The 25,703-nt window shown below is 38.6% G+C and overlaps 2 protein-coding genes across 2 annotated transcripts; one reads left to right on the top strand and one right to left on the bottom strand.

Moving 5' to 3' along the window:
- Positions 1–5,241: 5,241 nt before the first annotated feature.
- Positions 5,242–5,931, bottom strand: LOC136818301 (uncharacterized). Its single transcript, XM_067074682.1, has one exon. It carries the CDS (start codon positions 5,929–5,931, stop codon positions 5,242–5,244), a length of 690 nt encoding a protein of 229 aa, XP_066930783.1.
- Positions 5,932–20,528: 14,597 nt separating this feature from the next.
- LOC136818211 (uncharacterized) lies at positions 20,529–24,342 on the top strand. Its single transcript, XM_067074574.1, has 4 exons — positions 20,529–20,723; positions 21,120–21,224; positions 22,054–22,194; positions 22,819–24,342. Exons 1-4 carry the CDS (start codon positions 20,591–20,593, stop codon positions 23,019–23,021), a joined length of 582 nt encoding a protein of 193 aa, XP_066930675.1. The 5' UTR covers positions 20,529–20,590; the 3' UTR covers positions 23,022–24,342.
- Positions 24,343–25,703: the final 1,361 nt, after the last annotated feature.

The following is a 25,703-nucleotide window of genomic DNA, read 5'->3' as shown; positions in this document are numbered from 1 at the left end:
CGTAAGATAGTTTTTCAGTCTCTTTATTATTTCTTCAATGCCATTGTAAAAATTCATAGTTTTTCATAGTTCGGTAATTCATAATAATTCATTCATAATACTGCAGTTTAAACAATTCATAATACTATAATTCATATCTACCATATGCATGTTTCCAATCGGAAATCACGCCCTTAAGCCGGCCGAACGTGATTTCTTCGAAAATTGTCTCTGGATCCAGGTTATAATTTCAGCTGTTTGCTTCATATAAACAGCATTTCATTCTTCATTATGCTGAATGTGTATTTCAATTATCCATTCTTTAATTTTGAATTCAAAAGTTATTTTTGATACGTAGTGCACTACCGTTAAATTCACCATTTCAATTGTCGGATTGTGATGATTTTGATAAGACGGCCATTCTTGCGCGTCCGTGAGTGTTGTCTATTTCAACGTTAGTTGAGTCTTCATTCTTCACTTGGGATGATAAGTTCGTTTTGTTTGAGTGAGCCTCATTTGCTTACTAAGTTTTTAATCGTTCGTTTGGACTTGATTTTATAATTTATCAATCACGTTTTCAAAATGTTCTTATTTTTCGTTGCGCTGTCGTTTCCTACCATCAAGAGGAAACGAACTCCCCGGCAGTTATTATTCACCGAAGAGATAACCCATCGATCGTGGATCGCGGCCGTCATCATTTTGGCTAGTGCTTCCTTGGGATGGGTTGCCACCTCGGAAATCCTATAATAAGGAAGACAACATCGAACGTAAGTGGAAAAATTCTATATTAATTTACAATCAAATATTAAATATTAAGACGTCCTAAAGTTCTCTGATACCAGATCATTGAACCAAATAAATAAAATACTACAAAAAAAAATTTTAATCGACAAATTCTAATCAAATTTTATATACAAATCTTCATTTTATGATTCACTAATAACATTCTTGTTACAGTTCCTGATGGTTTTTCTTCATTACTTTTCAGGGAATAAACTGAAGAACAACCCCGTAAGTCCGTCCGAGCGTTGGGCTCAGATTAAAGCTGAGCAAGAAGAGCCTGATTGGGATGACGAATTGAATTGTTCGGAATTGTCGGATTCAGCCGAAGTGATTGAGTAGCTCGGTAAGTTTTCATTTGTTTGCAATACTTCCGGCCATTGCTCATGTACGGGAGCTCCTCGTTGCAGTGGTTGAGGCGGTTTCTCATATCTCCACACCGTAAACGCTCCGAATTTTTCTTTCCTCAATCCCATTCGACGAAGATAATCAGCTCTGTATTCTTCTGTTGTCAAACGTATTAAGATATCTAGTCGGCGGTCTTCTTCCCTGATATTGCTTGCTTCTTTGGGTGATCTTCTTTTAAGTCTTGTCAAGATTATCTCACTGTGCATCCTTCCAAAATACGAAAGAATAAGTTGGGGTTTTGTGTTTATTATATCCCTTTGCAGTTCGATACAGGGTGCTATCTTCAGCTGTATAAATTGAAAGCGAATTCTTGTGATTGTGTCTTGATTGATCGCTCACCATGAGGACGACTCGTATTTTCTTTAACAGCATGGCCTGTTGCTTCTGTGACATAATTTTATCCATCTTGATTTCTAGATTCACTCGTCCTGTCGCCAGAAGTAATTGAAAGCTGAGCGTGGACAATCGCAGCACCATCTTGTCAACCATCAGAATGTTGAACCGTGAAATATAATGATTTTTTGTTTCTTTTATACACCTCACAAAAATTTCGTTTGTTATTTCCTTTCCTCCACAGCTTCCTTTGTTTCGTCACAATACATATAGTACAAACTTTTGCGGTACTTCGGTTACCATGATTGCAACTCTTTTAAAATTAATGAGTCTTTACCATAGTGATATAAGTGCGTTTAGTTGTAGTTTGAAAACCAATTTTGAACATCAAAATTAAGGTTATTTACATTATTTACATTTCTTCGTTGCTTCTTTTATTCAATGGAGTAATTCGAACATCAAAACATTAAGGTTATTTACATCTATTTACATTTTCTTCGTTGCTTCTTTTATTCAATGGAGTATCCGCAAACGGCATTTTGCATTGAGCCTCTGGAACTCTTCCGTTGCGTTAACCCTTTGTCCGCTACCTACAATTATTCCCAATACCATTCTCGTGTCTGTCTTCTTCAGGAAAGGGTATAGTATTTTGGGCAGCGGGAATTCAAGCACAACCACGTGCTTGGTCCATTTTGATAATACTTTTCCGGTTTTGATCATGAGGGTAGTTTGGGACTTCTACAAAGTTTCGTGTGAGATTTCCGTCAATTTCCTTTCCTTCGTGTACATCTTGTTTCATAAAGGTCAATCCGTAAACGGTACCCAAGGCCGTAACCGCTATCGCAGCTAAAATTCCCAGGCCAATCCAGCATTTTGATACTCCTTCTCGATTGTTACTTTTCTGGAAAATTGTTTTCTTGTTGCCGCTTGTAATGGTCTTCTTCTCCTGAAAATTGATGATGGCTTTCTCAGCACTTAAGATGTCTGTCCCAATTATCGCTTCTTCTTCGATACCGGGGACTACCAGGAAGTTTTGATTCTTTAGTGACTTCGGATCTACAATGCTCGTTGGAATGATTACACTTCCTGTGGTTTCTATTTCTTCTCCAGTTATGGAATTCAACGTTGTGTCGGTAACGTGTGTTAGAAATGGTGCTATTTCTGCAGCGTCCCAGATATCTTTGTTTAGAAGTGAGTGTGTTGATCCAGTGTCGATTAGTGCCATGTATGGTTTTGTCTCACCTTCTATTGACAGGTAAACTCTGGTTGTGATTCCATGTTTCTTTCTTTCTTCATCTCCTTTTGATTGGCTTGACACCGCAAGTACGTGTCCTCGCCTTGCTCTGTTTTTATGAGAGTGTCCACGTTTCTTGTTATGATGCACGTACGTGAATACATCTCTCTGTGACGGTTCTTCTTCGTTTGCACTTCCGTCTTCCTGTCTGTTGACAGTCTCCGTCATCAATCGTCTCGCGTGGTGATGTCTGTGATGGGAGCGTCTCTCGCGATGTCTTCTTTGATTGTCCTCATGATGGAGTCGTTTTGGTTCGCCTGCTTTGCTTTCTTCGGGTGTAAATTTCTGTTTGACATTTCTTTTAAAGATCTTTATTAACGAATCTCTGTTTAAGTACGCAAATCCTGCAATGAGGAATAGAATAATAATCCACTTGATTGTGCCACTGACTCCTCCAAATACATTGAACAGGTTTCCGATCCCTTTTCCGGCCGATTCAACAGCGTCGCCAGTTGATGTGATGATGTTGCTAGCCGCTGAACCTAGCCTAGAGAAGTGACTATCTTCTCATCTAGGATTACCTACTCCTGTTAACACTCCTTGGTATGCCACTTCCTAGTGCTCCAATGATTTGACTAGTCCCACTTGCAGCACCTTCAAGGATTCCTCCTAAACCGACTCCAATGCCAGTTAATAAGTCTCCATTCCCATGTTGCATTTGAAGTTGCTTCACCTCTTCCATTGCGTCATGTATCTCTGAGAATATATTCAGCATAGAGTAGGGTGCCAAATGTTGTGGTGGTTTTCGTATCATCCTCGGATCCCATCCTCTTATCTTAGGTAGTTTCACGAAGTTCCTTCCTTTGAATTGTTTTCTTTGGGATCACCTTGGTTATGTTTCCTTCCTTGTCAATTACGTCGTATGATCCTTCCTCGTTTCGGAGATAAGTGACTGGTGGTCTTTCAGAGCAATTGATCTTGTGGGACTTTTCAACTACGTGGCGGTCAATTAGTCGCAAGAATTTTATCTTTTCGTGATAAGGTGCTTTCACTGGAATGTCATGATAGCACGAATTTCCTATTCTGCGGCTTGTTATTAACCGGTAATTCGAGATCTTCAAACATCTGTGAACTTGCATTGCCTCACCAATGAGGTGTACCATCACCCCTCGTTCCTGGTGAATCCATCGCGCGGCTGTTGTTGGAAATACTTCAATCATCCATTGTTGAATTCTCGTGACTTCTTGCTGTATGAAGCACGTCCTTTCCCATTCCGCTATGATATCTTGTTTCTGGTTGATCAAGGTTCGCATGATGTGTGCTTGTAGTATGGGACCAAGTACATCTGATGACATTCGTTTCGCATAGTCCGTGACAATATTTTTCAGTGCTTCGAACATGTTTTCTTTCATGATAGGGTCTTTTAGTAGCAGACCGTTATCCAATAGCAACGTCGAGTCGGTTTCACCGTACGTGTTCTGTATTGATCCTCCAATCCTGAGGGATGGTATAACGATGTTGTCCTCCATCTGGTTGATCTCGTGTTTCCCGAGAGAATGCCAATCCTGGGCGGGATGATGCGGATCATTCCATACCAACGCAGCTTTCGTAGCGTCTTTCATGTGACAAACCCCATAGGTTTGCCCTTTTGGTATCTTACTGGGACATCTCGTTTGCGTCAAATGTTGTTCGATGTATTTTGATCTTCCAACCACTTGTGCTGGGAATGATCGGATCGTCAGTTCTTTGATTTCCAACGTGACTTTTCTCCAATATCTGCAAGTTGCGGTTTTTCCATTCGGGTGAGTGCTGACCAATCGGCTCCCACTTCTTCTTTCCAGGGGGTTTCCATTGAAGCTGCGGCTGTTGTACGCTTGGATGCATGCCGCTGGGCTAATGAATGTCTCTTCGGATTCTTCAGATTCCTTTTTTGATGCCCTTTTTCTGCTCCATGCTACGACAGGTTTCCAATCACAAATTGAGGTGGTCTCATATAGAGAGCAATAGTGTATTTGGAAGTGCGTTATGTTGGGGGAATATTTGAATACTTCCATTTCTTTGGTGATCAATTTCGAATCTTTGTTCATTGAATGGGTACAATCTGGAATTGTTGGAAATTCGTATACTCCCATCGGTGTTGTTGCTGTGCAGTCGTACAGGTTTCCTAGTCTGGATCCGAATACTAAGGGCAGTATTGCCAATAACATGATTATTGACCATCTCATGTAGGGTCTTGGTCCTCTAATTCGATTCCTTGTAACTGCTATTGCATTCATCTGCGTTTGAGATTCGAGGTATTGCTCGACCAAAATTCTGTCTAGATGCTCTTTCTTGGTTCCCATGTATTCTCCTCTTTCGGGAAAATCCTGCCATTTGATTAAGAAGTGAATTCTTTCTTGTCTTCTTTTCATCTTCATTTTCAGTCATTCTCTCGACCATATACATCTTTTCTTTTTCTCTTGTTGTTCTCCTTTTCTCGTCATCGTTTGGATCGATTGAGATTGTTGCTAATTCTTTTCCGTTTGCAAAGCCTGATCTTCGTTTTGTCTACGGATTTTGACTACTGTTTTTCCTTGTTCGTGTTCGTTCGCTTCGGTTCCACCGTTTTGGTTCTCTTGATTGGAACTGTTTTCACTTGATTCGTCTTTCTCCTCTTCTGGTTCCCCTCCTATGTCTTCTGAGCCTTCAATATCCTCGGATTCGTCACTGCTTTTATCTTCATCTTCTTCTGCGAGGTATTCCATTTTTCCTAGTAGCTGTGGGTCGGCCTTTTGATGCCTGATTATCGATTCCTTATCAAAGGGGCTCTCTGTGATCGCCGAGAACTTTTGTTTCTCTCCTTTCTGCTCATCTATAATGCATGGAGATGAATTATTCAAATTTCTCTCGTCGAGCTCGAGTTTGCTTCTCTCCTTGAATGCTTCTGATTCATATTTCATGACGTTTGATTCATCTTCTCCTTCCACCGTTGTATTTGGGGTGAAAAATACCTCTTCCTTTTCTATTTTTGATTCTGGTTGTTCTGTTTTTTTCCTATTTTTGGTAGACTTCTTTTCTTGAATAGGATCTTTTGCTGCTTCAGCTTGAAGTTGTTCCCATGGGATTCTTGATAGAGCGTCTGCATTTCCGTTTGCCTTTCCGGGGCGGTATTCAATAACGAAATCATAGGCTTGTAGGTAAAGAACCCATCGAATCATCTTATTGAATCGGTCCCGTGTCTTCAGCATGTATTCTAAGGGCTTGTGATCGGTCAGGATAGTAAATTGATCGTTTGCCAGGTAATTATGCAAGTTTTTCACCGCTGCTACTATGGCTAGACCTTCTTTCTCGATTCACTGGATAATTCTTTTCCGCTGGCTTTAACGCTCTTCCTCCGTAGTGCACAGCTCTATCCATTCCATCATGCTTCTGACTAAGAGTCCATCCGATTCCAGTGTTGGATGCATCTGTTTGAAGATAAAACCTTTTTGTAAAATCTGGCATAGCGACAACCGGATCGGACGTTAGGATGTCTTTTAAGTGTTGGAAGGCTTTCTCGCATTCGTGTGTCCATTCATACTTGACTCCTAGTTTGGTGAGATGAAACAGTGGTGCCGATAAGTCTGCGAATTTCGGCACAAAGCGGCGATAGTAACTACATAGGCCTAAAAAGCTTTTCATCTGCTTCGCATTCTTCGGTCGAGGGAATTCTTTCACCTTCTTGGTATTTTCTTCATTTGGTCTCACCCCATCATGAGTTACGATATGGCCAAGGAACGCAATCTCCGTCTCTGCTAGGTCGCATTTTCCAGGGTTAGCTTTGAGGTTTGCGTTGGCGAGTTTATCAAATGCACGTTGTAGATGTTCGACGTGCTCCTCGAAGGTTGCACTAAAAATGATGATGTCATCCAGGTAAGCCAATACAAAGTGCCATAATTCGTCTGCCATTACTGCCTCTACGAGTCTTTGAAAAGTCGCACTTCCGTTTCTAACTCCCATAGGCATCACCAAACACTCAAAAAGACCACGATGACAACAAAAAGCGGTCTTCGGGATGGAGGATTCTTCCATTGGGACTTGCCAGTATCCTGCTTTCAAGTCGATCTTCGTGAAGTATTTTGCACCTTGGAGGTGATCCAATAAGTCATCCACTCGGGGTAGGGGGTGACTGTCTGGCGTCGTAACTTTATTTACTGCTCGATAATCGAAGCATACTCTTACTCCTCCTGAAGGTTTTGGCACAACAATTAATCCTGACGCCCAGGGACTGACACTCTTGCGGATCAATCCTCGTTCCAGCATTTGATCCAGCTCTTTATCAATCACTTCTCGCTGCTTCGGCGTCACTCGATACGGTCTTTGTCTAACAGCAGCCGCATCACCTGTGTGAATAATATGCTTAACCATCGGCGTGATCCCTATTTCCTGGATAGTAGAAGCGAACGTGTCTTCGTATCGGTTCATCAATTTCTGAAGTCTTTGCTTTTGCTCCGGGTTGAGTTCGGGATTTATCTTCACTTTGGAAGCTCTGGACGTGTTGTCATCTCCTTGTCCTCGATCTCCCATTTCTTGTTCTTTATTGCCCATTCCTCTCTGTGTTGCGTCCTCGTCCAATGTGTCTTCCTCCTCTTCATCACCATCCATCTGAATCATCGGCGCAATTGTCTTGATTTTTGACATCGTACCCAGCAACGATCCTTCTGGTATGACCACTGGATCTCGGTTGGTACTTATCACACTCTCAATGTGATGATCCCGCTTTCTCCTCTGAGAATGGCTGGCTGGATCGAAATCGACGTCTTTACTTTCAGCTCTTCTGATTGCTCAAAAATGTAATCATCGCCCGTCGGGAAGTGGTGTCTGAATTGCCAAATTGTTTCTGACCAAGCCGGTATAGTCTTCTTCTTTCTCGAAAATACTTCAATTTCTTGAGGTTTGCTGGTTAACATTCGTATTGGCAGGGGCTCGTATTTGTTGTTACCTCCCGCCTTTTCGGGCCCATTGATCTCCAATGTCAGGTTCCGGTCTTTGTAGTTGATTGTGCCGTTGTTTTCATCAAGGAAGTCGTGTCCTAACACCACATTATAGCTTAAACCATTAATGACATACATCTTTGTTAGGTAAAGTTCCTTTTCAATTTCCAAGGGTAAAGAGATGCTTCCGAGTATTTCTAGTGTTCCTTGGTTGGCTGTGACCAGATTCGGAAGATCCTGCGATGAAAGTTTCATCGGTACATACTGTTTGATATCTTTCCATAGGTCGTTGCTCATAGCGCTGATCGCTGCACCACTGTCAATTAAGAATTGGCATGATCGTCCCAAGAGCTTTCCCCAAATGCGGACTGACGTCGCTGTGCCACTTGCAAACGTAACTGTCACCTGTGACTTTGATGTCTTTTCACCGCATGGTGGCTCTTCTCGACAACCGTCTTTCTTTTTGTCTGAATTCTTCTCTTCTGGTTGAGCAGGACCTCCTGTCTGGAATGAATTTGTCCTTTCTGTTCCCCGAACTACGTTGAGGACCGACTGTGGTGTACTAATATCTTCTTCGTTCCTCCTCTCCGACATGTCTTTTGGGATGAAAGGTTCGTCTAACGGTACCTCTTTCCATGGAGCCATGATTCGTTTCATTCCATTGTCGTCGTTTATTAATATCTCCGCAAATGAGTTATGCAGGGATCCCTCAGTGGAACAGGAGTTGGAGCAGAGCCCAGGGATTGTGTCTCTTTCATAACTTCTGGAAGGTTCGTGGGGACCACTAAGGTTTGGAGGTGTACCAATGTCCATTAGAGCTGTTTCAGGGGGTAGGTACTCAACGAGTTGGGATGTAATGTGGGGACCACTAAGGTTAGGAAGGGAGTCATCGCTATCAGAAGTTAGACCGGGAAGGGAATCATTATTATTTCCTGGGGTCATATGGGTTTCCTCTATGCAGACAGCAATTTCATTAACGTCGAGGTTTGGTAATACGTCGACTTCCCGAAGAGTTTGGAATTCTTTCAGCATGTCTACGCTGGGCTCCTCGTCACTAAACATAGGGATTTCCTCACTACCATAGTTAATTGCGTCCTCAGGAGAGATAGGTGCATTTAGATCGGGAATGGCTGCTTGGTTGAAATTCATTGGTGGCGGCGCATCCATCTGGTGATCTCGATCGGCTGCTTGCAGCTGCCCCATCAAGTTGAATGAATCTCTCTTCCTAGGGTATGTGATACTCTTACCATTTGCCTCATTTCTCAGGTATTGGACTTGTTGGCGCTGCTGATGGTGCTGTTGCTGAGGTGTTGGACCTGTTATTGCTGGCGTTCGGGTTGCCATGTAACGGCGCCCGTCAGTGATCGGGATCCTTGGGTCTCGACCTCCACTATCCTGTCTGTACATAAGGGCGTTGCTGTTGTTGTTGTTATTATTGTTGTTGTTGTTGTTGTTGTTCCCGGTATAATTATGGTTGCCATATCGTCCGCCTCGATAGTCGGTATACTGTTGATAATCGTACCTCCGATCATACTGTCTTGGTCCTCCTCCTTGAATTTCTTGGCAATATTTGCTTATGTGACCAACTCTCCTACACTGGTTGCAAATTGGCTGCCCATCCACCGTTCTCTCATATTTGGTTTTGAAGCCAATTCTCCTATCTTGAGGGGGTCTGTTTCGTCGTCGCTTGAGGTCCTTGATTTCATTCTTCATTCGTTCGATCTCCCTCATTGCGTCTGTTGTTGATGCAAAGTTTGGATGGCCAAATGTGTTGATTGGCTGAGGTACCACCATTTGTAGCTTCTGTTCGAGCAGTTCGGAGATTTTATCGTCCAAGTCTCTTCCGTCATCGGGGTAGTCATCAAACGATACTCGTTTTCGTGGTGCATTGGCAGATTGGACGGTGCATACTTTGTCAGCTGCGCCTGCTGTTAATTTGTCGATTTTCTCAGTCAATTCTTTGATTAGCTTGGCAGAATCGCCTTTATCCTTTGGTTTGATTGCGTTTTCCAGTCTAACGTAGGCCACTGCATCGCTGAAGGTCTTAAATCTTTGTAGTGTTACTGACGTTCGTAAGTCGTCCTTCAGTCCGGCGATGAGGGCATCCAGCTTCTGCTCTCCGTTGTAATCCAGTTGATACGTTAGATCTTCAACACGGTCTATATATGCGTCTAGAGTCGAGCATCCTTCTTGCTTCAAGTTGGCCAATTCCGCTTTCTTTGACATTCTCGTGTCAGGCGACGAGAAATAGTCCAGCATCGCATCCTTTATCCGTTGGTACGATGTTTTTCACGTCGTCTGACAGTGCACTGTAAAAGTGCTGCTTGGCGTGACCTTGCAAACCGTAACCCGTTAGTGCATCTAGGCGTTCTTGGTAGTTCCATTTGCCAAGGGTCGCAATGTTCTCGAACTTTTTTGTAGGTACGTCTTGATGTTCTCGTTGCTCGTCCCGTTGAATTGAGGTATTTTGTCCAAGGTCACTTGGAGGCCATTCATCTTGAAAACGTGGGTTACTGCTCTTCCATTTCCACTTGGGGCAACGCTGTCGTTCGAGCTGGTTGCGTATGGCTCTTCGTAAATGTGTTCGTCACTCGAAGAAGAGGTGTCGAGAGGATGTCTCGATGTGCTCGACGCAGCGGAGCTGGCAGTCTTGGCGTTGTTCTGTCGATTGGCACCGGCGTGTTATTGAGTCTTCTCCTCACGTTCGCCATCTTGTTTTTCTTTCACCGCTCCTCTTCTCGTTCTTCAGATTTATCGGTTGAATAATTTATAAGTAATAAAAGTATTACCTGCAGTTGTTGTACTTTCCTGATTTCTATTTATGCATTCAACTTCTGTTTGATGGCACTTCAATGAAAAGTTGTTTTCTTCTTCAACCGCCGTAAATCTTTTAATTATGCAAGTGTTCGTATCTTGTTTGACTTGAATCAAATGTAATCAAAGATGCTTGATTAACAGTTCTTTCCAACTTTCCTTCAGGTCCTTGAATAATTGATGCAAAGCGAGGATTTTTCTCTCCTCGATTAATTCTAAATATTTGATTTTGTGTAAAATTCTCGTTTTGATAGTTTTTGATATTCCCTGATGTAAAATTTCTTGTGTCCTTTTTCAAAATAACGTGTCCTTATTAATCGTGAAATCAACCAAACTACCAATCAACAATAGTTCAGTTTCTGTGGTGTAATTAAGTAGTACTCTACTGCAATCTCTTACTGTTCTCGTTTCTTGGTGTAATGTAGCTCTCTCCTTTTGGACCTTTGATTCTTGCGAAGCGAGTTCTTCTGGTTCACCTTCAGTGTGACGAAGGGAAGTTAGGCGATTGGGGTCACCCTTTAGTTATTGAGGGGACCTCTCAGATCACTTATCTGTTCCTTCGATCAGGGTATCCCTTATTGGGGATAAGTCTATGGACACGTAGTAAAGGTACGCTAATAGATTTCAATCAACATCAATTCTGTTTCTTCAATTAAGCAATAAATATCAAATAAGCGTAACATAAATAACATCAAATAACTTAGTAACTCTGGCATATAATTAACGATAGTCTCTGTTCAAGTCCTTCTCCTTCAAGTTCTCCTTTTCAAGTCCCTGAAGTCCTTCTCCTTTAAGTTCTCCTCTCCAAGTCCCTGAAGTCCTTCTCCTTTAAGTTCTCTTTTTCAAGTCCTTTTCCTTCGACTTCCCCTTTTCAAGTCCTTGATTTCTTTCCTTTTCTCACTCATAATCTCTCGCCCTATTCAGAGGTCTGAGCTCGAGGGCCTGAGCCCCACTCTATTGATGTCTATTCATTTTTCAGTTCATTAACATCGTGTTGGCTCAGTCCCAACCTCCTTTGCATTATTCATTATCGTTTACTATTCATCATCATCAACCTCACAGTGTGACGAAGGGAAGTTAGGCGATCGGGGTCACCCTTTAGTTATTGAGGGGACCTCTCAGATCACTTATCTGTTCCTTCGATCAGGGTATCCCTTATTGGGGATAAGTCTATGGACACGTAGTAAAGGTACGCTAATAGATTTCAATCAACATCAATTCTGTTTCTTCAATTAAGCAATAAATATCAAATAAGCGTAACATAAATAACATCAAATAACTTAGTAACTCTGGCATGTAATGAACGATAGTCTCTGTTCAAGTCCTTCTCCTTCAAGTTCTCCTTTTCAAGTCCCTGAAGTCCTTCTCCTTTAAGTTCTCCTCTTCAAGTCCCTGAAGTCCTTCTCCTTTAAGTTCTCCTCTCCAAGTCCCTGAAGTCCTTCTCCTTTAAGTTCTCTTTTTCAAGTTCTTTTCCTTCGACTTCCCCTTTTCAAGTCCTTGATTTCTTTCCTTTTCTCACTCATAATCTCTCGCCCTATTCAGAGGTCTGAGCTCGAGGGCCTGAGCCCCACTCTATTGATGTCTATTCATTTTTCAGTTCATTAACATCGTGTTGGCTCAGTCCCAACCTCCTTTGCATTATTCATTATCGTTTACTATTCATCATCATCAACCTCACAGTACTATCAAGAAATGCTTTGTTTTGAAAGTTTGAAAAAATATCACCAAGTCACAGGGACAGAGGATGTTCAGAAAAGTATGGTTTCCCTTTAAAAGTAATGTTGCAATGTGCCTGTTTGCTTGTTGCTACTCTTTCCGGTATACCTCCTTCCTTTCTGATATACATCTTGACATTGTCATTGACAACTCTTTTGTATAAGTATCCTCGTTGCCAGGATTAAAAAGACATATTGAAAAAAATCTGTCATGTTAATTTGAAAGTAATTCCATGTACTCTTAATTAATGAAATGTCATAACATTCAATGATGTTAAGATGCTTCAAGTTGAAGATTACTGCGTTACTGCTTGTTTGTTGAACTTTGTGGAAATAAAAAGCTGACATTGGGAAGTTTTGCTTTTTCGAATCTATCTATTTTCTTTTATTAGTGTGATCATAGTGCGGCTTTCTTATACTATGGTGTGATGAGAAAAGTCGATTGTTACTCGTCAAGAATGCCTCACCATAGAATTGAGGTTCTAGTAGAATTGGATTTAAAAATCATTATGGTCAATACTTAGACAAAGGTTTGAAATAAGAAAATCTGGTGTGATATTTATAAATCATCAAAAGCGTTAGAAAGTAGAATTGTGAAAGTGGCATTTTCAAACTCACTATGAAAACAAACTTTACTATGAAAATAGTAAAATGTTCACCAAAAAATCGTGGTAAGCGCCGGAAGCAAAACCTTTTGATAACTTTGGTATGGGTTATGTTGAGAATAGGCAGGTAAAAAAATGGGTTCTCTCGTTATCCCACTAGGGTTGAAATTACGCCATTTTCGGCATTCTATTTCACCGGGTTACCCACCGGAGCAGATGCTGATCGGGTCACTGATGCAATGGTGTGCAAGAGCAACTTCTTGAAGCTTCTTTGTAGCTATGGGAGCTATGTAGCTTTGTGGTAGGGACCACAAAGGTTAAAAAGGGACCATACCAGCAGTAATAAAAAAAATGCCCAATACCCGGTTTTCAAAACAAAAATTTACCTGTTTTTTTCTGGATACAAGACTTGGGAGGTCTTGTATCCAGTATTTGTATGTAATGCTAGCTTCTGTTCTTTTTACCATCGTTACACAACGATGATGTTGGAGTATGGGTACATGGGTGTAACACTAATGGTATCTTTATTAGCATGTTATGACGCATGTCTAAGGAATTAGTTTAAGGTAGTTTCATGCCATAATAAACAGAACGTGAACATATGTTTCACAATTTCTGAGTGCTCTCTTTAAACGAAGTAGGAAAATGTGGTGACGTTTGATTATTACATATCCCTGTATAAAACCATGAACAATCATAATATGTATATTCTAGACTTAGTAAACTACGTTTCTGTATTTCGCTGTAGCTTAAACGCGTATTATGCAATCTGGTCACAACTTGACGAGGTGGTATAATGGGTCTAGGAAATGTTCTTAGGTGTGAAATGTTATTCTTACGCACGACGAAAGACGAAAAACGAAACGTCCGTTGGCTCAAATATCAAACGGAAGTTTAAGACGTCTCAAGTGAACACTCCACTCTATCACTCTATTGTTTACTTTAGTGAAACAACCATTTTTCTTGTTATGTGTGTTCAGTAACTAAAGGTAGCTTTGTGATTCCTATGGTATCATCATATCAAAGTTGTTTCGTGTGAACAATTAACTTATTATGTATGTTGTAGGGAGAATTAGTTTTTACGATATTATGGTTGTGTGGTGTAAAGTTGTTTCGTCTTATCGGAGATGTTAACTTTATTGGCCAACCAACGGCCTTGCATTACCGAGTTTATGTATGTGTGTTGTTTTTGTAACGGAGATGGTTAGGTCATAATTTGTCTACATCCTGACTGACTGAGGACGACGGTAAATCAGCACTTTTACCGTCCTCGAATTTGCGGGTCAAAAATGCGGGTTATTCCAAATAGTCACTCTACCGTCCTCAAAAGTGCAAATACATAAACTCGCTTGTTTGTCCGTTTTTAAAGAATCACTCCGCCCTAGCGGGATTTGGAAGGTCGAAAAGGTTTCCTAAGGGGCAATCAGGGCTGGCGAAACCGGGGGGGGCTAGGGGGGCTGTAGCCCCCCACTTTTTTGCAAAAAAAAAAAAGAGTGAGAGAGAGAAAGAGAGGGTGAGAAAAAAGACGTGGCTACGTTCAACAATGAAGCCAAAACGGTTTAACAATCTTTCTTTGCTCCATATCCATATAAAAATCTAACGGATAAACTTGATTTAGATGGAGTTGGTAGAGAGTTTGTGTCGACTCGAGAGCATTGCTTTAATTACTTTGAAAAATTTTTATTTTTATTACTGTATACTTACTGTTAAAGCATACTCTCAATCTACTTTTACTTGTGAATTTTGAACAGGTAAAAGTCCGCTTTATTTACTTAAAGGTTTCATTTTGTTATTATATAGTAGTATATTCTTTGGTGATTATCAGTATAAAAAAACGCCTAACTTTTTTGATTTTTTCATTCCAATAACTTCACAAAAATTAAATTTAGACCACTTCTAGGCCAATCTAGAGTACCATAATTTCAAAAATTTTCCGGCCCGTCGGCCCCAACCATGGTGGGGCCTCCTTAGTCACTATATCATTTAGCCCTTTCACTTTTAAAACCGATTCGCCGGCCCTGGCAATATATTGTCCTCTATCTGGCTATGCTACCCTCTTTACTGGTTCTTTTAAAAAGTAAGTATGTATTTTGTATTTGGTTTCGTTTTAAACATATTTTTATTATGAGTTGATAAGACGGGATGGAGTTTTTTTTTACAAGCTCTTATTTGATTTGGTTGGTCGTTAACCAGTAATAAAACAATTTTGTTACTTTCTCTAAAGAACGCGTCATTTTTTAATACTTCAAATGACCAATTACTAGTATCTTCTTAATCGTTAGAGTCTTATAAAAACTCCATCTCATCTGAAGTTGGTGCACTGCACGAACAAGCTGCTCCAGGATGACGTCATTGTTTTTGCACTTTCATTTAAATCTCGCAACTCAAAGCACAGCAATTAATAAGTTGTAACATTTTTGCATTGTTTTACATACAGTTTGTAATTTGCTTTTTTTGTTAGTTGAAAGTGTGTCACGCTGATTTGAGTATGTTGGACTGCGAGCAAGCTTTTAATTGTTTCTTATCAGTCAATATAATTCGCTCAGCATCATCTCTCTTTCTCTCTTTCTCCTTATCTGTCGCTTCTTTGAACACTGATCATAACATAATCTGATAAAGTTTTGAATTTGAATCTTGTTTGTTGGATCTAGACGGATTGAAATTTTTTAGAAATTTGTTCGTTGTCGTTATGAAGGAGTGGTTGATTGTGAGTTCTGTTTCAAAGTGTATATGCAAGAAATATTTAACAGATAAAATAGGTTTGGACAGTTGACTGGTAACCCCTCCTCGCAAACCCGGTGAGATTTTTTAGCCAGTGGGGATAAAAATAACGAACCAAAACGAAATGGGGATTGACAGTGTGGCTCGAATCCTTCAGATCCTTGGTTAGAAAAAGCTATACCTGTTTACTTTTTTCTTCCCAGACTCAACAAGCCATCAACCAACAAAATTACCACTGACATCTGAAAATTCACACGACCTCTCCACTTGACACTTCTAAATTATCTGCCATTATGAAGATGTTTCGAAATTAACCAATCGGGTTTACAATCGGAATTCCTCTGGGAGTTAGCGAGTCGGAAAATGTAAAGTTATGTAATAGGTAATACATAATTTTTCCGGGGGTTAAACTTATAAATAAAATTGAAATGGTTCGTTTTTTTCTTCATTATATATTTAAGTCTTCATTATCAAAATTCTAGAAATGCTAGTTTGTAGACCATATTAGAAAATGGTTATATATTTCGCAAAATAAACACTTACAAAAGCTATTACTTACTATTTTTACCCCCGCTTTTTTAACAGCGTCTTCTGTGGGCGTGATATCAGGCAGAGATAAAACGCCCTCATCGTAAGATTCTCGGGTCGTCTTATTGTTTGTTCCTTTTGTCGAGTGTGTCGGTCCTATTGTTCATTCTAAATCCATACACGATGACGTCAATGTTTGGCGGCATACCTGAAAATAAAAACAAAAAGATTATCATATTATTTTTGCATGAATTACGCTACCTTATACGTCATTATAAAATTATACAAAACGAAAGCGAGTCTAGGCCGCACGCCTAGAGCGCGGGCCCTAATATTTTTTCTCTTGCGGTCTTCAGAGGAAAACGAAAGTGACCGATATTCTTCGAAGGAAGAATTTGCCAAACAAACCCCTAGACAAAAAGATGTATTTTGAGGTTGGGAATGGATCCTGCGAAGATGAAAACATTTTGACTAGGCGTTTTTTTGGCAAAGCCAAAAACTCTAATTTTTTTCTTCCCTCAAGCTAAAAAGGTTACGGGTTTTGGGCAATCGAGGCAAAAATCAGCAAAAAGCTGGTGTTTTCCGTAAATCTGAGAATCGCGATAAGATCCTCACTGATTGATATTAACATTTTCTTTATGGCTGGGGTATATGATGAATTCCATTGTTTTCGAGACAAAAAATTCAGTGAGGATGGAGAAAATAGCACAATAATTTGCGGTGAGGATTGGCTTATCTGATTATTTTCAGCAGGGACAAAAGTTAGAGTAAAATTTTCCACCGGGGACGATATTTTGGCCAATTTTTCCAGAGGGAAGGGTTCCCTCAGTGGGGGCTATGAGAAGGGGGTGTACTGGTAAAATCACAAATCACGCTTCTTTTATAAAAGATTTGTAACTTTGGGAGAATTCTAACTTTAGGGGTCTTGTTTTTTGCTGTTCTATCCAGCGTTATTTATTCTAATTGAGAATATACTTTTAGAATAACCATTATTCTCAAGCCAAGTTTTTTAACCAATTTACAGAAACAATTGATCCTGAATCTGCAAGCTCGATAAAATCCCAGCTAGCACACAACGTTTTTTCAACGTTCATCTAACGTAAAATGGACATTGTGAACGTTAGACAAACGTTAAAACAACGTTGTGTGCCAGCTAGAATAGCAATCCCAGTAATGAGCCAGAAAATTATAGTCGAGATAAATTGGAATTTTTGGGTCATTTTTTCTCGTTTTTCAGAGTTTCACCCTGTGTCATAATAGATCCACTGGAACCCCAGGCTCACTAGAAAATTTGCCAAAAATTTCGTCCTAGGCGGAAAATACCCTACAATTTCAACCCCACTGGGAAATCGACTTGAACTTCAGCCCCACTTAAAATTCAATGGAAAAAATTGCACTTCAAAATCATCCCCACTGGAATTGTTGGGCTGGGAGCAATGCAATTTCTATCCTTATTGGGATTTTCAGTAGAAAATTTCTTCCAAACTTAGGGAAAAACTTCCAGCAGGACTGTGAGATAGAGGTTTAGAATTTATAGTTAGAGCGAGAATAGATCAGAAGTCGTGTTGTTGATACTCTACATTCCCGAAGTCATTAAAATTAATAAGATTATTTGTGGTTCTATTAAACTTTTTGCTGGATTCTCCTTTTTCTCAACGACACGTTTTTTTCACGAGACCAAACTGTATAAGAATATAAGGCTTCGATGGCCAAAATGTTAAGAACAAGTTTCAAGATTCGCGGGCTCTAAAAAACCCGATTTCTTAGGCAAATGAACAAAAATACTCAAAAAAATGGCAAAAATAAGAATCCGAAGGCTTCAAAACTTGTTGATGTTTTATAAGAAACTTTTTTCTTTTTTTTTTTGTAGCATAGTATTTGCAATGATAAAAATATCTAAAAATATTACAACGTAATTTTGCTAATATTGATGATAAAGTAAAAATCTTTCTTAAACTAAAAAACATTCAGAGGAAAAAGAAGTAGACATTACTGTCTTTTCACCTAACCCATTTGTTTCGTCCTTTTCAAATGTTTGTTGAGCTTCTGTTCAAGAATTGTACTAAGGGAGAAGAAATCTTTTTGGTTTTTGATATTTCCGAGAGGTGATATATCAAGCAGCAGGTGGAAAAAGATAAAGAAAATATGGATATTAAATTATTTAAACGTAATTTGATCTGTGAGGGTTATTATAGTTTTCTTATTATAAGAAGTTTGTAAACCTAAAAATATCAAATTTAAGGCGAGAAAAATTACGAATTTTTCTTAGAAATGGGATCGTTGTGTAACGATTTGCAATGTCTGATAAAAATCCGTTCCATTACTTTTTTTCCCCCGATAAACACCAATGACTACCCGATGATTAAACAATATCTTAAAAAAGTGACCCAGCATTTTCAAACGAACGAAATTTCAAGTTTTCTTATCAATAAAAAGTCTTATAATAATTCATAATTTATCAATTGTTAAATGTGTTACCTTTTAGCTTTGAGGGGAGATTTTCATATTTTTGACTTTCTTTTATCATGTTCCCACTAAGCTCCAAACAACATTTGAGGTCGTACTAGTTTTGAAAATCCAGGTGACTTGTTTAAAGTTTGTTTTCCTCCCTCCAATGGAATATTTATCTAAGTTTCTTAGTTTTTAAAGGTTATTTGAGAGTCTTTGTTCCATCTTGCTTAAATTTAGTCGTTTATATTTACGTTCTTTTTGCTTGTTTATGTTGACATTAGCTTCTTTCTACAGTTGACCGACATGATTTTTTATAAAATCATTATATTATGTGTCTTGCTCGTAAGAGAGAAATAGTGGATGTTGAGTAGGTTTTCAATTTCATGATTTAAGGATGAAATGTATTTTTGAGGCTTAGACGTTAGGCTTAGAAAACGATGACATTTTGTATTAAGGGAGCGGTCATAAAGTATCTACTAGGGGGAGGGGGTGGAGGATTCTAGCGGGGGGGTTCGAAATTTTTTTCGAGGGTTTAGGGGGGGTTCCAAATTTTTTTGGAGGGTTTAGGGGGGGGGTCCAATTTTTTTTTGGGAAACTCAAGAGAAAATGTAGGAAGTCTAATTTCATAGTTTTACGTTTGAAGATTTCAAAAATTTTTCTGCCTTACGGCCGATCACTCATAATTTATCTTATTGGATATATGTACATTTCATATTGGCATTATTTGGGCATCATCGCCTTGCCCTTTTGGTTTGTAACATTGACCTAGGTGAGAGAAGTAGATTAGTGGCTCTCACAGCTCATCAGAGTGGTTTGAAAAAGTACTTCTTAAAAGAAATTTGTCAAAACAAAGTGTCTTTTAGCTAAAATGGTGGTGAAAAGTATTGAAATTTTCGCCCGTCGGCGCAAACCATGGTTGCGCCTCCTTAGCATCTGCTAATGTCAAAACACCTTAACATTTCAAATTACAAAAAACAAATAAAAAAGTTTCTTGACTCAAAGATTCCGGGCGTTACTTTCAACCATACTGCTCTTACAGTTTAATATTTTCACTTAATAATGCAATGGAGGGCGCAAGTAAGGACAAAAAATACCAGGGGCGCAAATTTCATAGTTTGCACCCCCAGAAAATTAAGCCAGGTCGCTACTGGGGAAAATAAGCCGTATTTTTTTCCAAATTTTACAGAAGCTCAGAGAAAACCACTTGATGATTCTTGTCTTAACCCTGTTATACTTTAACTTAACAGGGCTAAACTATCTTCCTTACCTTATTTTGACATAAAAAACTGCCATACAAACAAATAATACTCTTTGTACCGCATCTGGATGAATTCTTTTTCGCGTCAAAAATTTTCTTAGTAGGGGGCGGGGGTGAGAAAAAATATTGGGCCTTATGAGGGGGGGTTTGAAAATTTTTTCCAGGTTAGGGGAGGGGGTGCGAAATTTTTTTTGGATTTTTCAAAATATCCTCCACCCCCCTCTAGTAGATACTTTATGACCGCTCCCTAACACTAAAAAATTTCAGTTATTTAACTTTAGTATCAATGTTTGAGAATTCGAGAACTCGTCAAATGTTTCAGTTAGTTTGAATAATGATAAACTATCCCACCCCAGTCCCTGGTGGAATGTTTCCCAAAAACTGGGGATAAAGATTTCTATCGAAATTCCATTGGGTTAAATTAGCCAAATTCTATTCTTGTAAGCAAAAAGAAAATCCGGTTAGGATGATTTTGCAGTGCAATTATTTACATTGAATTTCGAATTGGGATGAAATGAAAGCCAATTTCACAGTGGGGCTAAAACTTCAGAGTAACTTTTGTAATAGGACGAGATTTTGGCTGAATTTTCCAGAGGGGTGGTGTCCCGACGGGTTTTGGTCACTGGGTTTGTTTTATCAGCACGCAATGTTACATGACGTTACGAACGTTATTGTTAAACGTTAAACAATGATTTTCGCTAGTTTGGAATCTCACACAGAGTCGACTTTCAACCTTTATCTTAAAATGCAATTACCTACCGTATGTATTTTCAGAGTAAAAAAATAAAGGATTTTGACAGCGACCAATCATAATGTGTTCTTGTTTTCGCTTCATGCAATATGTTGTCAGTGTGTTGGTCTTATTAAGTGCAGGAGCCTTCATTCTATGTGGAGTGGTTAATTACTGGTGGGTTACTGACAATGTCATCATCACAACAGAAACAGGTGAGCTTAATCTTCCTTCATATAGGCCATTCACGGCCGAAGTGAATCATGGGTAATCCTTGGTTAGACGTAAAAACATCCAAAACTTTAAAACAACAAAGGTTGCTGTCCTGATTACCCGTGATTTCATTCACACTTTATGCATCCCTAGATTACTTGGTTTGCAAGCTGATAGCCGGCATGTCCGAGTCAAAGTTCGAAAATCGACGCGAGAGAATTTTAAAAATTTTCTGACCTTTGAAATTTTATGTTTTTAGAAAGATTAGTCGAGGTAGAGATTGATTATTCAAAGTAATACAGGATCAAAAACTTTAGGCTTTGTTTTGGAAATGGGAAATTTGACATCTGTTATCACTTTTCTGCTCCTTTTAATCATTTTGGTTTGCTTCTTTTTAGGTTTATGGAAATCATGCACAAAGACTCTTCTGACCGGCAGAACCTGTTATCAAAGAGGAAATTTATTTGAATTTGCCGAAGTCTTTGGCAGCCAAACACCGATGCGTAAGTTTTTGTGAATATCGATAAAATAAACACGCCCCTATCTCAGTGACTATCATAAAATTATCAACCGTTGGGAGGTGAAATTTATTTAATTAAATGTGGATGTGATACGGGAAGGGATTTTTAATATCATGATACACCCCCTTCTCACAAAACCGGTGGGATTTTATCAGCCAGTTGGAGCAAAGATAACAAACCAAAACTTGATGAGGATTCATATTCCTATGTTTTTTATGGCACAATATTTTGCAGTGAGGATTGGCTTATCTAATTATTTTCAACGGGAAAAAAAATTAGAGTATACAATCTTCCACTGGGGACGATATTTCGACCAATTTTCCAGTGGGAAGGGCTCCCAATGAGTCTGTGAGAAGGGGGTTACATGGTGGCTGATCTTCCTCCCGGTGAAGAGGGGATTCTATTTAATCTGTACTTTTTGTAAATATTGTACAGAGGAACTGGTTCTGCCCTTCCTTTTATTATACTGCTGGCAAAAGAGTACCAGAAAACACCTATGCGCCTCATCTCATAACGTGAAGTGAAACACTCATAAGTTCCCCGCAGAAAAATTGTATCTTTCATCTCTGAAACATCCTTGGTATTTTCCTAAAGCCAACTATGGCGTCTTAGAATAGTTTCTTTATCGATATTTCTAAACCAATTAAAATACACTGCCTTGGCGACCAAGCCCGTTGCTGAAGCCATCCCCAAAATAAAAATCTATCCAATTTTTCGGATTCAGCAAATGGGTTTTCGTCGCCAGGTTTTAGGCTACTACCAATACAGTTGAACTACAGTTATTGTGAAGATTGTAAATATTTCATTTCAGATAAAGACATAATCATCATTGCGTTGATCGTTGCAGTGGTTACCGGTCTCATTCATTTGATTTGTATGTCAGTCACCATGTGTCAACGGTATCCTGCCAAATCCACCATCCTCATTGGTACTATTTTCCTCTTCTTCGGAGGTAAGTTTTTTTTGGTTTATCTTGAACTTTATTAATTGTGTTTACTTGTAAAGCGTTTATCTTGGAATTTTTATCAATTAATTCCCAGGGAATTTTATTTCTGTTCTTATATTTCACTATAAATACAAAACTGACGAGGACTTTTAATGGTAGCAGTGGGATAAATGGATCAGGGAAAAAATGCAATTATAGGCCTTTCTATGATCGCTTTAAGTGCCTCATTTTGAAACCATTATCAAGGTGATTAGATCCCTCGAGTCTTCCAATGTCTCCTTCTGTGAATTATTAATTACCTTTTTAGAAATATTTTGAAAACGAGGCAAGCGTTATACTCTTGACGTAATTTATGAAAAGGTCTATTGGAATAGAACAACTTTAGCTTTCCATGAGTTTTGGCTGTATATGCTCTAAAATAATGCCGAAAAATTTGGTATTTCCGCTTAGCGGGACAAGTCGAGTGTGGTGTTTTAAGGGAGTAAAATATTTTGTATTTCTAACATCAGCCATGGTTTTCGGCCGATTTTGTCGGTCGATTTTTCCGTGCAGGGCTTGTGAGAAAGGATTGTCGTTTAAGGTCCTGTAACAGACTTTCAAACTAATTTATTCATTTTTTCTTTCTCGCAGTTGCTTCATCTGTCTTCGGCACAATTTGGGCGTTAGTTCAAATTTCACATGAAAACCAAGGGTGGGCTTTTTACGCCCTTTACGGTGGTGATGGTGCTATTATACTAGCTTTCATTTTCTCAATTGTCTTGTTGTGTTCGCGTGCACCAGGTGCTTACCGCGCGACCAATAGAGATGATGAAATTGCAATGATTCCGCATTAAATCAAAATTGGCGCCTGATGGCTATTGCCATGGTGATGATACTCTTTAAATGTGAAGTCAACCAAGACAAGATATATTGCACTTATTTAGAGTGTATTCAACGTGGAGTAATGGGAGATTAATGTTAGGATTTTGTCCTTCTGTCCATAGTGATCACGAGCTATATAATTTTAGATTGAATGGAAATAATAAATATATTTATTGTTTTCAACAAACACTTGACTTGAAAATTAGAGAGCTAAACAATCGAGGAAGAATTTAGAAGCTCTTAATCAAAAATATATTATCATAGTCAATTGTATATTTAATAGTACGAATATAAATTTTTTTAACTTATTTGACCTTATCAATGGCAAACCTGCTATTAAGCATTTTTGAGATGATGAGATCATTTGAAGTGACTTCGGTAACTTCTCGGTGTTTTTGAAATTCCTTGCTGTTTTAGCATGGTAAGATTTGAACAAGTACTAAGGGATTTTATTGATTAAAGCTACCTTTCGTTTTTATATTTTCCTTTTATTCTGACACCCTTGTGTCACAGACCTGTTGGAACCCCAATCCCACTGGAAACTTTGGCAAAAATTTCGTCTCCGGTAGGAAAATACCCGGGAATTTTCATCCGAAAAATCAATGTTTAAAAGCCCTTCTCCAAAATCATCCGCACTGGATCTTTTAACCTTTAAACAATAAAATTTATATCCCCATTTGAATCTCGATAGAAATTTTTATCCCCACTAGGGAAAAATGTTCCGCCGGGGCTGTGAGACAGGGGTGTATTTTGAGTTATTATTTTTTATTTAATCATGAAATATAATGTAGAAAATAGCTTCAAATAAATATTTTACAGATATCTTGTAAACAGAATTTTGAAATAGTTTGACAGTAAAATATTTGAAAACTTTCATACAATTTTTAGTGTTTGCGTGACTATACTAAGAGTGTAGAGACCCCATATATAGACCCACATGTATAGTTTTAAAAGGTTTGTAACTGGACATGCATAGTTCGAATGTAATCTTTTTCAAAGGCTCAGCTACCCAGATTTTTTTGATAAGACTTCCAAAATGAGACTTTTGCACAAGAAGAATGGAATCAAGTAAAGGAAGAATTATTTCTTTTCTATTCTTCAAACAAAGTCTTTTTCGTTGGTGATGAGGCAGGTGGAAAAAAATAAGTCAAACTGTTTTTATTTCACATGCTGAATATTTTTTCTTAATTTTGAAAAATTTGAAAATGTTATAAGATTTATTTTAGACCAGTTGGTTTGTAAAATAGTAGCAAATTTACTAGATGAAATATCTTGAAGTTATTGTAGACTCAATTGGGCCGTAAACTATGTATCTTTAAACGCCTCAGGGTTCATGGACCTAATTTATAAGGAAATTCTCGAATATTCTTCCATGAACTGTTCTCAACATTTATTTGTTCTTATAAGAGAAAGATCCAGGTTGTTTTTGACTTATTATCAAATTTGTTAAAAAAGAAGAAATTTATTAACAGGGAGGGCGATTTTTTTTCTTCCTCTTCAGTATTTATCTTTCGTTTGCGTTTGTTTCAAAAAGTTTGAAAATGTTGTTTGAGGGGTGTGAGCTTTTGACCATTTGAAAACATTCGGAATGATAAATCCTTTATTTGAATATAAAAGTATTAGAGGGTGTGGCACAAGAGCCTCATGTAGCATAGAGTTGACGCTCTCTAATTCGATTTTCAAGGGACATCTTAATCGAATTAAGGAGTGTATAGAATGGTAGAGCGGCGTTTATGCAGAGTCTATTATCGATGGTGATTTTCAATAATATCGAATAAAAGAGCTAATCGAAAAGAAGGTCGTCGAATTAGAGAGCGCCATCTGTACTTTATACTTGTAGTGGAATTTGGATAAAGTTTACTGTTTTTTATGGGGTTGTATGGCTTAAGAGAAAAGCTTCGTTACCCTGCAACTTGTTTTTCTTGATTGGATTAAATTAAATTTTGAAGTTTGTTACATACTCAAAACGGTTGATTATTCTTTGCTTGTAAAATCACTTGTTTTCCCTCAGCCTTAACTACTTTTGGAATCAATACTCATCTCAACCGCACGAAACCTTATATGTGATCTCTTCTTTCAAAAATCTGAATCTAAAACCAAGATTTAAAAGCTTGTTACATTCTTCAGATATTAATAAGAAGTATCATAGTATGTAGTAATAGACCTTATCGGAGTTTTTGATTTTTCTAAAAAAACAATACATGGGGATTGTTTCGATTGTATTACAATACAAATCTCTTAGGAATTCCTCAAGGGAATTCTATTGTAATACACTCGAAACAATCCCACAATGCATCGCTTTTTTAGAAAAATTAAAAACTCCGATAAGGTCTATTGGAATAACCTCAGTTGAAAATCAGAAAACATAAACGCTAATCATGTAAATAATGGCAAGCTTAGAGTGGCACTTGAAATTGAAGTAGATTGGGGATGAATGTTGAAGAGAATTTGAAAAATTAACACAGTGACCAGGTAAGGGAGGTGCAGGATCTAATAGTTGTGCCACCAAGCGAGTGAGTGATGAGCCGATTCGATTCCAAAATGTTTCACATGTTATCTTGTCATTTATACTGTACATAATGAGCTCGTTATCAGAGCCAACTCAGTCCAATTTCAATCGCTATAATGATTACCAGTAAGAACTACTGCTATTA

Source organism: Clytia hemisphaerica, unplaced genomic scaffold (assembly GCF_902728285.1).
Source record: "Clytia hemisphaerica strain Z4C2 unplaced genomic scaffold, Clytia hemisphaerica genome assembly, whole genome shotgun sequence".
Lineage (NCBI taxonomy): Eukaryota > Metazoa > Cnidaria > Hydrozoa > Leptothecata > Clytiidae > Clytia > Clytia hemisphaerica.
This window is presented reverse-complemented; position numbering and strand designations above follow the sequence as displayed.

What these genes read in the sequence shown, in the direction of transcription:
- LOC136818301 (XM_067074682.1), bottom strand. Translation starts at nt 5,931, where the DNA reads ATGATTCGATGGGTTCTTTACCTACAAGCCTATGATTTCGTTATTGAA.
- LOC136818211 (XM_067074574.1), top strand. Translation starts at nt 20,591, where the DNA reads ATGTGTTCTTGTTTTCGCTTCATGCAATATGTTGTCAGTGTGTTGGTC. An exon ending in TGGCAGCCAAACACCGATGC is followed by an intron (nt 21,225 to 22,053) that starts GTAAGTTTTTGT and finishes ATTTCATTTCAG; the next exon opens with ATAAAGACATAATCATCATT. An exon ending in TATTTTCCTCTTCTTCGGAG is followed by an intron (nt 22,195 to 22,818) that starts GTAAGTTTTTTT and finishes TCTTTCTCGCAG; the next exon opens with TTGCTTCATCTGTCTTCGGC.